We start from the raw sequence: 16211 nt of genomic DNA on the forward strand, positions 1-16211 counted from the left end.
GGAGAAAGAAGTAATTTTCCACGAATTTGATTTCGATACCTCTAGTTTAGAATTTGAGGTCTCGAAATCAAGCATCTGAAAGCACACAACTTCGTGTGACAAGGGTGTTTTTTTCTTTCATAGTTATCTCGGAACTCCGACGACCAATCGAGCTCAAATTTGCACAGGTTTGTTATTTTATGCATATGTTGAGATACACCAAGTGAGAAGACTGGTCTTGGACAATTACCAATAGTGTACACTGTCTTTGAAACGATCGAGCCCTTATCGAAATTGGAGTATAAAAATGAATACAACTTGAATAGAAGTATGTCATTCTACCCTTTCAAGTGAAACCAGAATAAAAACAAATTTTAGCGTCACTTACTCCCAGTATTGCTGTGCTGGTGATTCTGATAGATTCTTCGCCAGTAGGGTTCCATTTATTGTCAAGAAGGAATTGTTTCTCACGTCTGTTGTCAGGTTACTCTGAAGTTCCCTGTCGAGACAATGGATGTCATTCCAGTAGTTCTGGCAGTCGTGCCATGGCAATGGGTTGCTGAAGGAGGCGAAGAAATAGAATATAGACCAGGCGCAGATGATGATATAATAAATGTTTAACATGGCGGCTATGTTGGCAGCTGCAAGGCCCACACCTGTAGAAAACAACAAAAGGTCAAAATGCAGCTCTTATTAACTCATTATGACTTCTTATGGGACAACGAAAACTTGATTTAAAGGCACTGGACTAAATTGGCAGTTACTCAAAATAATTGTTGGCATAAAAACGTAAGATAACAGGCAATGGAGCTGTCGATAGTATAAAACATTGTGAGAAACGGCTCCCTCTGAAGTAGCGTAGGTTTTGAGACAGAGGTGATTTCTCACTAAAATATACAAAGATTTCAGGCCTGTATGAATGAAGCCTTTTTTAGGGATCTGAAAGCACACAAATTTGTCTGACAAAGTAGTTTTTCCTTTACTATTCTCTCGCAACTTCGACGACCAATTGAGTTAAAATTTTAGCAGATTTGTTATTTTATGCAAATGTTGGGATACACCAAGTGAGATTACTGTGTTTGTTTTACAGTAACCTACGGTGTCTAGTGTCCCTAAGCTCAAAAAGTAGCTAAGCACGACAAGACTATGCTTGCCGAAATCACACTACCAAATAAACTATAATGTTTAATGTACTCTATTTGACTTGTATCCCGTGCCAAGAAGGACACGGTGGCCATGCCCTTTGTTGTCTTGGCATTGGCGCCTCTTTAGAAGTTTCCTATGGATTTTAAGATCTTCCATTGGAAGTGCCCATTACAAAAATGGCCTTGCCCTCTAAAAAATGCTAAAACTCCGGACCTGGCATCCTTCAGATTTGTACCTAGCAGAAATTAAAAATTGGGCTTTGGTTTTCATTGCTAAGCTCCGGTGAGAGGAATATCATAGTTGTAAAAGCTGGTCTGGGGTGGATTTCACAAAGGTTATAGTCCTAACTTAGGACTAGTCCTAGGCAATGCTAAGAGATAGGACTGGTCCTAAGTTAGGACCAGTATAAACTCATACTTAGGACTGGCCCTATCTCTTAGCATTGCCTAGGATAGTCCTAAGTTAGGACTACCTTTGTGAAATCCACCCCTGGTCTATAAACATAAACATGTTAATACACCCAACGTGGTCAACCTTCAACCGCCTTAAGAATGTCTAACTCGCCAAGGTGAGGTGTTAATTCCAAGGGCGCACCCCACCCCACTAAGAAAACTCCCATAACAATACAGTACGAAATGCCAACTATTCCAAAAATACACAAACAATACCAAGTCTAACTTAGAGGTCCCACAGCTTTCTACATTCAAGGAGAAATTATTCATTGCCCCTGGAACTATTATCCTCTGCTCAATTTCATATGTATGTGGAATCCCAAGACCTGAGGCCCAAGTCCACTTTTCTTTCCTCCAAATAAAACTACCGCTATTCTACGCCGGTGTACTTTTCCAACCGTCAGAGCATCAATTCTGAAAACGAAATGTCTCTGCACCTCTCGGCAAATAGGACAATTATTCCAGGGTCATTCATCCAAAATACCTCAATTTGGAGGTCAACAACACCGTAGGTCACATCTAGGCGATGTCCATTTTATTGGGATCTCAAATCTGTCTTTAAGAGAATACTTTGAGGTCTACAGAATATGATTATCAACATGGTCGACGCTCTGCTTCCTCCCTGTTTTGTGGAGTGCCCCCCCCCCCCCACGATCATCGATATAGCTGGGTCCATAAACAAGAAAAGGCGTATTGTTTATAGGGTTTTGATACCTTTTGGGATCAAGTTTTTTTGGCCATGACATGAATCCCTACTCACTATGAAGATGTACTTTATGTAATATAAACTACCTACGTTTCAGCTTCTTTAATTGATGAGTTCTTAAGGACAGTTTTTTTTTAATTACAGAGCAATGTTTTCAGGAGAGTTGCATATAATTATCCCGTTATGCGTCGCATGCTTAAAAATTGTTCGTTTCACTGAGACGGCAACTATCTTCTTGACATTGTTTTTACCATTTCTCAAAGACTACAGCACCTTAGCAAGTTATGATTTAAGGAAAGCGTTTTATATCGTTCTACATTTGTTGTTTTTTCTGTACAAAAATTACACAAACCCTGTGGCCAATACTGTAAAATGGTTGGAACAAGTCAGCACAAACTTCTGTAAATAATTATGTTTAACACAAGACTTCGATAATGGTTTTGCAATCATCAATGTGTTACGTAGCCCTGACCTTTGAGGGCGGGAAAGATGTCCCAAACACCGATGCCGCCAGTCTGCATAAGCTGACCCAAGGAAACCTCCATAAAGAACATCGGTACCCCGCAGGCTACCAGCGAGATGAAGTACGGAACTAAAAATGCACCTGGAAGAGAGACAGATAGAGAAAACAAAAAAAATGTGTATTTACGGATGCCACATGAATGAATAAAACTTGTACCTACCTCCATGCGTGTACATATGTGATACATCCAAACTTAATGTCTACGTACACGATAAGTTTTGTACGTACACGATATGTTTTGTATGTACACGATACATCTAACTTATTGTGTACTCTCCATTGCTCGTTACTAAGAATATTTACCAAGAGTAATTACCAATATTTTCCAGCCGTCGATTTCACCAAACTCTTTCTAACTTACTTAATCAATAGGATTAATCTTAGGACTTATGACGATTTAAGTTCCGTAACCATAGAAGTTAGGACGCATTGAACCCATCGTAAGTCAGGACGAGTTACTCATCCTAAGTATTAGGACGAGTTACCATAAGTTAGGACGAGTAACTCGTCCTGGCCTATATACTCGAGATCCTAGCGTTTCGTGAAATCGGCTGCTGTGCCTTTAAAGGAACACGTTGCCTGGCTCGGTCGAGTTGGTCTTGGAAAAGCGTTTGTAACCGTTTGTTATAAAATGCAAATGGTTAGATAGATAATTTAAAAGTGAAATATAATGATCCACACAAAACTGCCTCGAAATTGCACGGTTTTCAATTTACCTCGTTGACTAACACGGTCGGCCATTTGTGGGAGTCAAGATTTTACTCTCCCATAAATGGCTGACCGTGTTAGTTCGCGACGTAAAATGAAAACCGTGCAATTTTCAGATGAAACTTGCGTGGATCATTATATTCTATACTTAAAACATCTTTCTAACCACATGCATTTCATAACAAATGGTTTCAAATGCTTTTTATAGACCAACTCGTCCGATCCAAGGCAACGTGTACCTTTAAAGGCAGTGGACACAATTGGTAATTACTCAAAATAATTATTGGCATAAAACCTTTCTTGGTGACGAGTAATGGGGAGAGGTTGATGGTATAAAACATTGTGAGCAACGGCTCCCTCTGAAGTGACGTAGTTTTCAAGAAAGAAGTAATTTTCCACGAATTTGATTTCGAGACCTCAAGTTTAGAACTTGAGGTCTCGAAATCAAGCATCTGAAAGCACACAACTTCGTGTGACAAGGGTGTTTTTTTTCTTTCATAGTTATCTCGCAACTTCGACGACCAATCGAGCTCAAACTTTCACAGGTTTGTTATTTTATGCATATGTTGAGATACACCAAGTGACAATACTGGTCTTTGACAATTACCAATAGTGTCAACTGCCTTTAACGACACTTTGCGTCCCTTTTCTGTGCTCCACTGAACATAATATGATCAAGTCATCAAGCACGGTTTCGGTTATTTGAGGACCAAGGGTGGCATCACCTTGGATTTACATTAAACCACATGGTTAAAAACCATGTACATGTACATGTACATTGTATGCATCTACATGTACATGTAGGTACTTGTGTATGTGTGTACACGAACATGTACGCCAGGGGTCAAGGACGTGTCCAGGGGTTGACACCGATAACAAGGTTTTCAACGGGATGTTTTGGAACCATACTGAGACATGCACGACTCCGGAGGGCTTTAGTGGTAGAATTCAATTTGCGAAAGGAAGGGGGTTGATTGGGATGAGTGTGGGTGTAAGGCTAATACCCGAAGAGGAACAACAAGTAGGCAATCAAAAAGAACAAAACCCACCAGAAAGAATTATCACAGTTTACAATACAACGACCTTGGAAACGGCATCTGACTGGCGCACCCCGAAAAAAATGAGATATTTTGACAAATTAGGGAGACTGTAATAGTAATACAGCATAGAGCTATAGATAGCACAGTTGGAAGAGCACTGACACGTTAATCCGGAGGTCGTTGGCTCGAGCGTGGCTCTAATCCCGGGTCAGAATTGACCCGGATGCGTTGTCAAAGGGGGCCTGACCCATATCTGTATCAGGCTGACGCAGAAACTGGTTTTAAAATCTGACTTTAGCTCGGACTCTACATGCAGTTTGACCAACATCTGGACCATTTTAACACAAATTACCTGACCCAGGTATCACTCAGGCCCTCACACATGGAACTGGGTCAATTGAACGAAACTGGGTCAATTGAACGAAACTGGGTCAGTTGACCCCTGAGTTTCAGAGTGCTGAAACGTTCAACGAATGAAGTAGCTGGAATATTTAATTTGGACCATCTTGTTTGCCCGGACCGGTTTGTTTGGCCGACCCCGGTAACAAAGTGCAGCAGCGCGGTTCAATAACACGGTAGTCGGTTACTGAACTTGACTTGACCAAACAACACGCTATTGAATAAGGACTTCATTCGATTGGGTTTTCACGAGCCGTCGAGGGGGCATAGGAAATGGTGGCCTTTCGACATCTGACCAACAAAGTTAGACCGGTGATGATGTCTTGAAACGGAAGAAAGGTATGCACTACAGTGTTTTTATCGAAAGTAAATACAGCTTATGAAAGGTTTAGTGGAATAATGGAACGACAATTGCTCAGTTGGTGATTTGGTGTTGTTTAGACCACTTTGTTCTGAAGTGTTCTGACACCTTTTAGCATGTATGCGAAGACATCAGTTTCATATAGGCCTAATGCGGTATAAAATAGGTTGACTGTGACTAAGTGATCAGTCACACTCAACCTGTCAATTCATTGTCGCTAAAAAAACATGTGCTTTTGTTGTTTTTTATCTGGAAGGGATGGTTTAAAGGGATCGTATAGACCATGTGAACTTTGTTTACAATATTAAGTGTGACCTTGTGCATTCTTCGAGTATACTGGCAGGCAAAATACTACACTGATCCTATGAGAAAGTTGAAATTTTGTGTCATACTTAATCCAACAGTTATGAAAGTAAAAGCTGGACAAGTTTTGAGATGTGCCCCCTTTCATATGCAATTTTATGATTTCATCCATAAGGCTGTGTACAAATCACGCCTGCAGGAAGTCCAGGCTCTGTGGCTCTTTTGTTAACATGTGATGTCACGGGTTACATCGCCTATACCTTTAGTTTTAAGAACCATTTGACTGTTCAAAAGGTGGCAGTGCTTATGAGAATTGCCGACAATCTGGAGCGGTTATGTCAGTGCAGGAAGAATAATCCGTAATGGGAATACTCCACCTGAGAAACGTTTCTGAGAGTAACTTTTATAAAATTATAATTTTGGTACGGGACAAAAACTGCTATCTTTTTCCACAACTTCGAGGTGAAATTTTGATTTTCAAATTGCTTTATATATTACGTGAAAATTGTGCTTACTTTTTCACTGTCATAGTTTTCCATATAGAAAATGTGCGGGTACAACCGTGCAATAATTTTCTTATGAGGGAGTGGTGGCTCTGAAAAGAGCTGGTTTGGTCTCGACGTTTCGTACGTCATACTCTGCTCGTCTTCAGGATAAAAATCCTCTTTAAGCCCCAAACTACATGAACACTGTCTGTGAATTTTTTGTCAGCTCATTCAATCCTGTTTAATAATAGAAAATTGTGAGTGACTATTGATGTACCATACATTAATGAGAGACCACGCCAATCGAAGACTAGGGAAACACTATCCCCAGACACACTGCATAATCCCCGCTGGGCCTCCACCCAAACTCCCCGACACACATTACCAGTCACGTACTACATGTACAAAGCTAGGCGGGGAGCTTCAGGCAACATCTCTCATCACACGGCAAGCCAAAAAAAACAGCACCCACCAACAAAAAAGTAATTTCACCTGTGCAATCGATTAAATTCCCCAGTTACCTCCGGATAAAAGAGTACTCTGTTGATTCAAGTTTGATCTAGGGTAGTCGAATGTACTAGTGGGTAGGGTATCATATGGTTCCATGCCCACATTGTTAGATGGCATTAGGCCAAACCAAAAGCCTATTTTAGCGGCAAAAATGTTCTAAAACTTCACATGGTAACGAGTAATGGGGAGAGGTTGATAGTATAAAACATTGTGAGAAACGGTTCCCTCTGAAGTGACGTAATTTTCGAGAAAGAAGTAATTGACCACGAGTTTGATTTCGAGACCTCAAGTTTAGAACTTGAGGTCTCGAAATCAACCATCTCCGTGTAACATGCGTGTTTTTTGTTTCATAGACTTTATCTCGCAACTCCGACGTCCAATCGAGCTCAAATTTTCACAGGTTTGTTATTTTATGCATACGTTGAGATACACCAAGTGAGAAGACTGGTCTTTGAAAATTACCAAGTGTCCAATGTCTTTAAGTTTTCCATATAAAACACCTTATCATTGAAAAAGTTCACGGAAAAAATAAATACATTAGCCCTTTTTCTGTGTACATTGGGCTGTCTAAAATTACAGCATGTGCATGTGCTGCAGTAACTAATATTGAAAATTTGGTGAAATTGTACCCTTGGGTTTTGTCATGGTTTGGTCAACTCGACCACCTGTATGGCCGTAGGGCATGAGTTCGGTTTCCACAGTTTTCCTCAGTATGTCCACAACCCACACTACCCATAATAATCACTTAATATGGAACGCATGAGTCCTTTTTGATTTGACCTATATAACGATAGAGCAATAGGGCCCAACCCGACAGTCAGTACTGATACAAAGCGGAATTTGTAGCAATATTTTCAGCTAAAACAGAAGGGACAATAATATTATATTGATTAAAGGCAGAAACACATTTTGGTAAATGTCAAAGACCTCTTCTCAGTTGGCACACCCAACAAGTATACAATGTCAACCCTGTGATTGTTGTCGAAGTTTCAGGAGAATAGAAACATGAACAAACAAACTTTGTTGCACAACCTTCTGTGTTTTTCAGATAGAAAGCTGAAGTATTTTATACTATTTAATTGAGAAATTAAGACCTCTTTATCATAACTATGCTACTTCAGAGGGAGCCGTTTCTCACAATGTTTTATACTATACAACTCTCCAATGCTTGTTACCAAGTCGGTTCTTGTTCTAGCAATTATTTTGAGTAATACAATAGTGTCCAGTGCCTTTAAAGACAATTGACACTATTGATAATTGTCAAAGACCAGTCTTCTCATTTGCTGTATCTTAACATAATTTGTATGCATAAATAATAACAAACCTGGTAAAATTTGAGCTCAATCGGTCATCAAAGTTGGGAGATAATAATGAAAGAAAAAACACCTTTGTCACATTGAGTTGTGTGCTTTCTTCAGATGCATGATTTCGAGACCTCAAATTCTAAATCTGAGGTCTCGAAATCAAATTTGATGAAAATGACTTCTTTCTCGAAAACAACGTCACTTCAGAGGGAGCCGTTTCTCACAATGTTTTATACTATCAACCTCTCTCCACTTCTCATGAGCAACTAAGGTTTGTGCTAATAATTATTTCGAGTAATAACCAACAGCGGTCAGTGCCTTTATGGTCAAAGTAGATGCTACATTATGAAAGGTCCCCAACGTGGTGCCCTCCATGCACTACTGTCTGAGATTCGATGAGACTTTTACAATAACTTACAACTAACCTCTCATACACAACAGAACTTTACAGAAACCCCCCCACATGACTGTATCCATGATACAAACAATTAAATATTAAACATTGACAGATTGAGATAGATAAGGAGCCGAAAAGGTTCACTTCAAGTTCAGGGGCAAATATAAGGTGAGACTACAGAACTTCGGAAGTAGGACCTAGTTACTTGCAGTTTTATGAAACTATAGTAGTTAATAGTAATACGAGACAAAGTGTGACCGATTTCATTCGTGTTAATAAAGAAAGTGTACCTTCATTGTCAGTAAACAAGTTAACTTGAGTTACATTGCCAACTACAAAACTAACAACAACAGTAGTAGGCTACATTTCAGAGTACCGTAACGAGGTAACTAAAACTTGTATTTATTAAGCGGTTACACTGTTGGTAAATAAATTAATTTGTTAGCTATACACTATCAGTTAAACCAGGTAACTAAGTTAACTTGTTAGTTTTATTGTAAGTAGCCAGGTAACTAAGTTAACGTTTTAGTTAAATTGTCATTAACCAGGTAACTAAACTAACTTGTTAGTTCCATTGTCAGTGACCAGGGATTACAAAATTAACTGTCGGTAAATTATCTTGTTACATTGTCAATCACCAAGTAACTAAACAAACTTGACAGTTCCGTTGACAGTAACCAGGTAACCAAATTAAGCTGTTAGTTACATTGTCAGTAACTTAGTTAACCTGTTAGTTACACGGTCAATACCCAGGTAAGTGTTGGTTTCGTTGTGCGGTTACTCAATTACATTGCCAGTCACCAGGTAAACAGTCAATGGTGAATAAACTAGTTTGTCAGTGACTCAGTAACCAGGTAAATTAACTTGTTTATCAGTAACTAAGTTATAAGTAGCTAGTTATACTCACCTCCTCCATTCTTGTAGCATAGGTACGGGAATCTCCAGACGTTTCCTAACCCCACGGCGTAACCAATACACGCCATGATGAAGTCCATCTTGTTCCCCCATCCTTCTCTTATCACCTCGTCCTCACCGTCTTTCTGATCGCCCTCCTCATCCTCGCAACATCTTTCCACATCTTCATTTGCCTCCTTTGTCTTTCCATCCTCGGCATTCTCTCTCACAAGACCAGTGGTTTCATCAGGGTTGTATGCGTCCCCGCCTGCTCGTACGGTGTGTTCTTTAGTCGGTGTTTGTGTGCTACCATCACATGAGTTGTCGTTTGAGTCCACATTATTCACTGCATTGTTGGGACTGCCGTTGTTGTCCACGTGTACACCGTCCATCTTTAGCAATGTTTCCAGTCAAGGTCCTTTTGTGGTAAAAAAGAAGACAAGTTGAATCATAGAGCAAGGTTGATTCATGGATCTGTTCCAAATTTAAAATGGCATTCATTCATGCACTTGGTTAGGCTAGACTCTTCTCATGGGAGAAGGCATTGAGGAAGGAAGTTCACCATGAGTAGTGTTCGTGCATGGCCGGCCTCCCTTTGTGATGAGCCTAAGGGTGCCTCAACCCAACAGAAGCAAGGCTTAGTACCCATGGAGTGTAGCAGCGAGGGACTCACCACGTGTATGCTCCACAGTTGAACCCCGGTGAAAGTGTAAACCAATGACGCCAATATTTGACAAAACACGCACATTTACATGGGTAGAAACAAGCGGTAGGTCCCCGCGTGTGTAGATGCAGCGGGTCGCTCTATTCGCAGGTCACGGGTGTCAAGGACTGCGCTGGGCTCCCGTGAAATGCCTCCCTTTACCCCCGGACGTGTGGGGTTTGGAAGTTTCTTGTCTTGTCTGAGCATGCGTGTTAGAGGGCAAGGGGGTTATAACTGGTGTCAGATAACTCTCATCCCTTTCTAGGTTATTATCTTCTCATACTGAATGCACAGTCGGCGGTGTATTTTGGGTGCCAGGTCCGTCTTACTGAAACAGCTGGAGTGTGTGAGCGAATTGGGTCAAGATAATGCCATAACAACTCGCTAACCTAGAATGTGCGTAGAACTGATAACACAGGCCCTCTGGCTACCATTATAGACCATGATACGAGCCATGGAACAGGGTCCTTTTTTATAGCACAAAGAAATGGATATTGCATAAAACGGATATAGCATACAGAAATGAATGTAGCAATTGCTATCTTTCTGAATGAACATAATATTCCGGTTGTAAGTTAACTTGACCCAATTTCAGATAGCTGCCTGTAGTGAGCACATTAAAAAAAGACTATCAATATGCTTACCAGAACAGGGGTTAGCTTCGTTAAAATGTATCTATGACTGTATCCTGCTTGTTTCTAAAGAGAAAATTGTTTACCAATATTTTGTGCACAAAGAGCTGCACAAAATTGGGCCCTAGTTTAACGAGTACCGAGCAATTTAATAATAATGCCACTTATTAAACAAAAATCACATCCTATTACAGGGCTGAAGGAAGATTATTCAAAAGAGGGCGCTATATTACATGAAATTCGATTATTTTGAGGGATCACACGATCTCCCGAGTGCCCCACAATGCTAAATAATAAAATGAAAAAAATACACAACTAAATACCTAGAAATCTAACAGCATTTGGCAATTGAGACCAGAAGGCCTATTCTCACTTGGCGTATGCATACAATAAAAAATCTGTGAAAATTGGACTCACTATTGGTTATCTAGGTTGCAAGATTGAAAGAAAAAAAACACCCTTGTTGCACAATTAATTGTGTTCTTTCAGATGCCTAAAAAGGCTTCAGGCCTGATGTCTTTTAACAGTTGGGCATGGAGGAAAATGATTTGGGTGAGTAGTTTTTTTTAATGTTATTTCCGAGCATTTCAGAGGGAGCCGTTTCTCTCACAAGATTTTATACATCAACAGCTCTCAATGACTCGTTACCAAGTAATTTATTATGCTAACAATTATTTCGAGTAATTACGAATAGTGTTCAGTGCCTTGCCTCTGCCTTATTGATATGCAGACCTACCAAGTCTCACGCATTAGGCGTGAGACTCACGCATTTGGGCTCTGTCTCACGATCACACGCACAGCAACCATTTTCTCACGCATTGGGCCAGACCGGGAAAAAAATTAAAATTTACGACATGCATTGCCAAATCGCGCCCGTGTGTACAAAAAACGCAATCTACAATGTTTGCATAATCTTCAGATTGCACGCAGTTTATTAGAATCATCATTTTTTGTACAAACAGAGCGCAAATTTGCAGATTGCGCACGCTTTTGCTCCTCCAGCAGGTTCAGCTAAAATTCGGCAGAGCGCAAAACGCTTATTGCGCACAAGTTTTTCCCGATTCGTTTAGCAAATTCGTTAAATGCGCTCCACTAGCGAAGACACAACAGGCGGAAGAAGTGAGCTGAAGAATCTGACACAATTGTACCTCCACATTAACCATCAACATCTCCTGTGTACCTCATGTGAGTTTTTAGGTATTCTGAGGAGGTTTTTGATGCATTTTGGAACACTTCTTTGTCCACAATTAAATGTCTGATTTTTTTTGTTATTAAAAAAAAAAAAAAAAAAAAAAAAGAGTTGGGCGGCGATTTAGAAAGGCCTTCTAAAACTGGAAAAAAAGGGGGGGGGGTTGAGCTTTGAAAAATATCACGCATAGCTGGCCTCTGGACTTGGCATCTCTGGATATGCCGCTTGTGATGACAGATCCCTGGCTAATTAACCTGGCTAATATTGATGAGGTCCAAAAACAAAATACCCTGCAAAATAATAAACAACAACAGAGGGCGGCATTCCAGTCCTCGACAAAGAAAGTGCGAGCTGTGTGTGAAATAGTGAAAGGTCTATCGAAATCAAGAAAAGGATTTAAAATGTTCACCTAAATGCAGACGGAATTGAGATCTAGTGCACACATTATTTGAATCTCAAATAGGAAAAGTTTCCGTATGGCGCCACCACTTTTTCATTCGATATGAAATAAAAATATAGTATCTAATTTACCTCAATGAGATATCCCTATTTCTAAAAAAGAGTGAACAAGTGGTGGCGCCATACGGAAAGTTATCCCTCAAATAATCATTACAAACATACTCACAGTATAATAACCTCCTCGCCGCCATCAGTGTATTGGGGAAAAAGATGCAAAGAAAGAGCAAGTCCAGACTCCGTGATAACAAATACAGACACACGTCAGGGTACTTTGTGGTACAAGAACCCAGACTGCCTCCTCGTGTCTGGCACCCAACCACCGATATGCTTCAGTGGTTTTGTCACGATAACTACCTTTATTATATCACATCTAACAATCACTTCAGCATCAAATCGGTACTTTTTGTATAGGCTTTAAGAAGTACCTGGGTCATTTATCAGGCTCACTGTTTACTTCAATTCAACTCCTGCCCGATCTATTCAATAAGAGAAGTTTCGGGTACTGCACACTCTAAATTAAGAAGTGTAAAATTGTGAACATGTTTGCTGTGAAAACTGCAACTGTTGTGTACACTTCGTCCACATTGGGCAAAACGATAACTGTTGTCGAACCCCTCATTTGTGTCATATTTAATATTTACACATGAAAAGGAGTAATACTACCCGGAATTGGGTAGGAAATCGAATTAGCTTAAAACCCAGGATTAAGTCGTTCAGTATTAGTGGGTAAAGCTAAATGTGTTTAACTTCATTATTTTAGTGTAATTTTGTACACAAACATGGTAAGTAAATGAAAAATGCAAAGGTGTATCATTATACAAACGTGCATATGTTGGTGGCTTGCCAACCAGAATAAATGAGTATATCTCAATAATGAGTGTATCTCAACATATGCATAAAATAACAAACCTGTGAAAATTTGAGCTCAATTGGTCATCGGAGTTGGGAGAAAATGATGAGAGAAAAAACACCCTTGTTGGACGAATTTGTGTGCTTTCAGATAGGAATAAAAGACTTCTGGCTAGAAGTCTTTTATCATTTAGTGAGAAACTACCTCTATTGCAAAATCAATGCTACTTCAGAGGGAGTCGTTTCCCACAATGTTTTATACTATCAATAGCTCTCCAATGCTCGTAACCAAGTCAGTTTTTAAGTTAATATTTGTTTTGAGTACATACCAAACGTTTATACCTTCCCTTTAAATTACAGTGCTTTCTTCATAGAAAAACATTTCAGTCACCCCTTGATTTAAAAAGAAAAACGGATAATTTCGGATATTTTCATTAAACTTTGAAGGAATTGATAACATACAAAAATAAATTAGCATATTATAGTCATCATAATAAAGAACGTATACAGTTATGTATCAATTACTTTGGAATGTGTTCTTTTAAAATTTCTATTCATACAAATGATTACAGCATAGTATTTAAAATATTTAAAATGCTTTGGTAATTAGTTTGACATTGTCTGTCGAATTATTGCAATTAGAATTCACCCGCAACTCAAATGAACTGTTATTACGAGCAAGATGTATGAAACAAAATATAATACAGGAAAAATATGTTTAATACGAATAAGAAATAATACCAGTATTTGTCGCATAACCTTTCACAGAACTATGTTAATGAGTTTGAGCTGAGTGTGAATTGCATTTGGTGATTATTCTAAGAAACAAAACAAAAACAAAAACCTAAAGAGTAGTTGAAGAAAACACGATTATTTTATCATGAAAATACTAGTTTGAAATAACATGAGTTTTCAATGACATGATTATTTCATAGCAATATGTAAACAATCAAAACCCTTGAATAAGTAATGAATATGCTAATGCAGTCGATGTATATAATAATTTATGTAACGCCACAGGAATTTAAAACTTTATAGTAACGTCGCAATATCGATACAAGAGGTAGACAACATTGCCAAAAAGAAAATGTACAAACAATATTATAGTCGTTCAATTTTGTTCCAATTTGTTCTTAATTTTAAAAAATCTGACAAAATTAGGTCATTTTTCTGTGTAAACAATGGCGAACATAAGATGGAATAATTAGTTCTTTTCCAATCTCATACGTGACAGCTAGATAACCCAGCTTCTATGCGCCGGAACATTTATATAGAGGTCGGTGGTTGCGAAGCCCGCTCTATTGTAATTTGTTTTTTTTGTCAACCCCAAATCATTTCAAAATATTACACAGATTGTTCTTAGATTGTATCTTAAACTTGGGTGTGATCCCTGGCAACGAAAGCTGTTCTATGGCTTCTAAATGGCACCGAATAACGACATTGAAATAATAATAGGAGACCGCCAACATAGGGCTAGATAGCTCAGTTGGTAAGTTTTTCTTTTTTCAATTCCAAACCATTTATAATTTAACCAGTCAGTTTCCCTCGTGGTCATTAAAACCTAATCAAGAGACAAAAATAGGCTCTAATAATTAGAAGCAAAAACAAAAGACATTGAAATTATAGATAATGAATAAAACAAACTTGCTGTGGCGGGTGAGTAGATACAAAGCCAACGTGAAACGAAGATAAACACTTTTGTATGATTTACAAATTTACATAAAAAGACAAACCGATCATTCTAATATCAACATCGGTGTTCTGTTCATCCTTTAACATTAACACGTGACAACGAAACAATCGGTAAGCTTTAAAGAAACACGCGTTGCCTTGGATCCGTCGAGTTGGTCTTTGAAAAGCTTTTGAAACCGTTTGTTATGAAATGCAAACGGTAACAGTTGCACGGTTTTCATTTTACGTCGCGAAGAAACACGGTCGGCCATTTGGTGTAGTCAAAATGTTTACTTCATAAACATTTTATGAAGTAAACATTTAATGGCCAATCGTGCCAATTCGAGTGACACTTTTAATATATCTTTCTAACCATATTATGCATTTCACAACAAACGGTTGCAAACGCTTTTCAAGACCAACCCGCCCGATCCAAGGCAACGTGTTCCTTTTAGGAAAAAAACAAGAGAGAGAATACTTTCTTTTTCACCCGAGTAATATGCATGTGATTGTTTTTTTTTTTACAGCACTCGGGAAAGTACCGAGTATACAGTGCTAGCTACGAACATCTGTGTTAGAATAATACCAAATGAAGAATGTTTTTGTTTTGTTACAATATTATACGGTTGATTGAGTTTTCTCTGGTATTTCATCAGATCATGCAGTTTTTTAATATACAAAACTATTACAAGACATGAATGATATCAATTTGCATTAATACTACATAATACAAATGACCGATAGTTTGCAGAATTACCACAATGTGTTTTTAACGGTATAATGATACATTAATAATTTGTTTCAGCGTTCTTTGAATGTTCTAGGCCTTTGTTTTTGGGAATTCAAGTTATTACTTATGAAGTCAGAATTGTTTTTTAAATAAAAATCAATTTGTTTTTAAAAACAAGAAACACGCCGCCTTTCAGAGAGTATTTCAAAGAGAGTATTTCAGAGATAATTCAGAGAGTATTTCAAAAGAGAGTATTTCAGAGATAATTCAGGGTGTTTGCTGAGAGTATTTCAGAGAGTATTTCAGAGATAATTCAGAGAGTATTTCAAAAGAGAGTATTTCAAAAGAGAGTTATTTCAGAGAGTATTTACATGCCAAGGTATACTATAAACTGCCTTTGAATATCTTTCCCTTAAACCACACTTCTTTTAGGATAATCGCTTCTTCAAATGATATACATTATCAGTGTAGCTTATTATGGTAGGTATTTATAACCAATAATGTTTTGGGTAACTACCAAAGGATTACTTTTATGCAAAAGTACGGGGAACCCGAATTCACAGCGTCAATGTTGACCATTCATTACAATCGTCCACGTTTTTTTCGAAACAATATTCGATTCTAAGTAAAGCAAGAATTGCGGTGAACCCATGTAAACATTCTCTGTGAGTAGTGGTGGCTCTGAGAAGAGACGGTTTGTACTACTCGACGTTTCGGTCAGTGTACTCCGACCGAGCTCTTGATGAGAATATTTGATTCCAATATCAAGTT

The 16211-nt window shown here is 38.6% G+C and overlaps 1 protein-coding gene across 1 annotated transcript; it reads right to left on the minus strand.

Moving 5' to 3' along the window:
- Positions 1-363: 363 nt before the first annotated feature.
- Positions 364-9871, minus strand: LOC117302371 (sodium- and chloride-dependent betaine transporter-like). Its single transcript, XM_033786298.1, has 3 exons — positions 9221-9871; positions 2756-2887; positions 364-635 (listed from the first exon to the last, which is right to left on the minus strand). Exons 1-3 carry the CDS (start codon positions 9597-9599, stop codon positions 364-366), a joined length of 783 nt encoding a protein of 260 aa, XP_033642189.1. The 5' UTR covers positions 9600-9871.
- Positions 9872-16211: the final 6340 nt, after the last annotated feature.

This window comes from Asterias rubens, chromosome 2 (assembly GCF_902459465.1).
Source record: "Asterias rubens chromosome 2, eAstRub1.3, whole genome shotgun sequence".
Taxonomy (NCBI): Eukaryota; Metazoa; Echinodermata; class Asteroidea; order Forcipulatida; family Asteriidae; genus Asterias; species Asterias rubens.

Bases quoted from the DNA above. Each gene is read 5' to 3' on its own strand.
- LOC117302371 (XM_033786298.1), bottom strand. From the start codon at position 9,599: ATGGACGGTGTACACGTGGACAACAACGGCAGTCCCAACAATGCAGTG. The intron at 2,888-9,220 runs GTGAGTATAACT...TCTCTCTTCCAG, and splicing joins ATGCTACAAGAATGGAGGAG to GTGCATTTTTAGTTCCGTAC. The intron at 636-2,755 runs GTCAGGGCTACG...TGTTTTCTACAG, and splicing joins CATCTTTCCCGCCCTCAAAG to GTGTGGGCCTTGCAGCTGCC.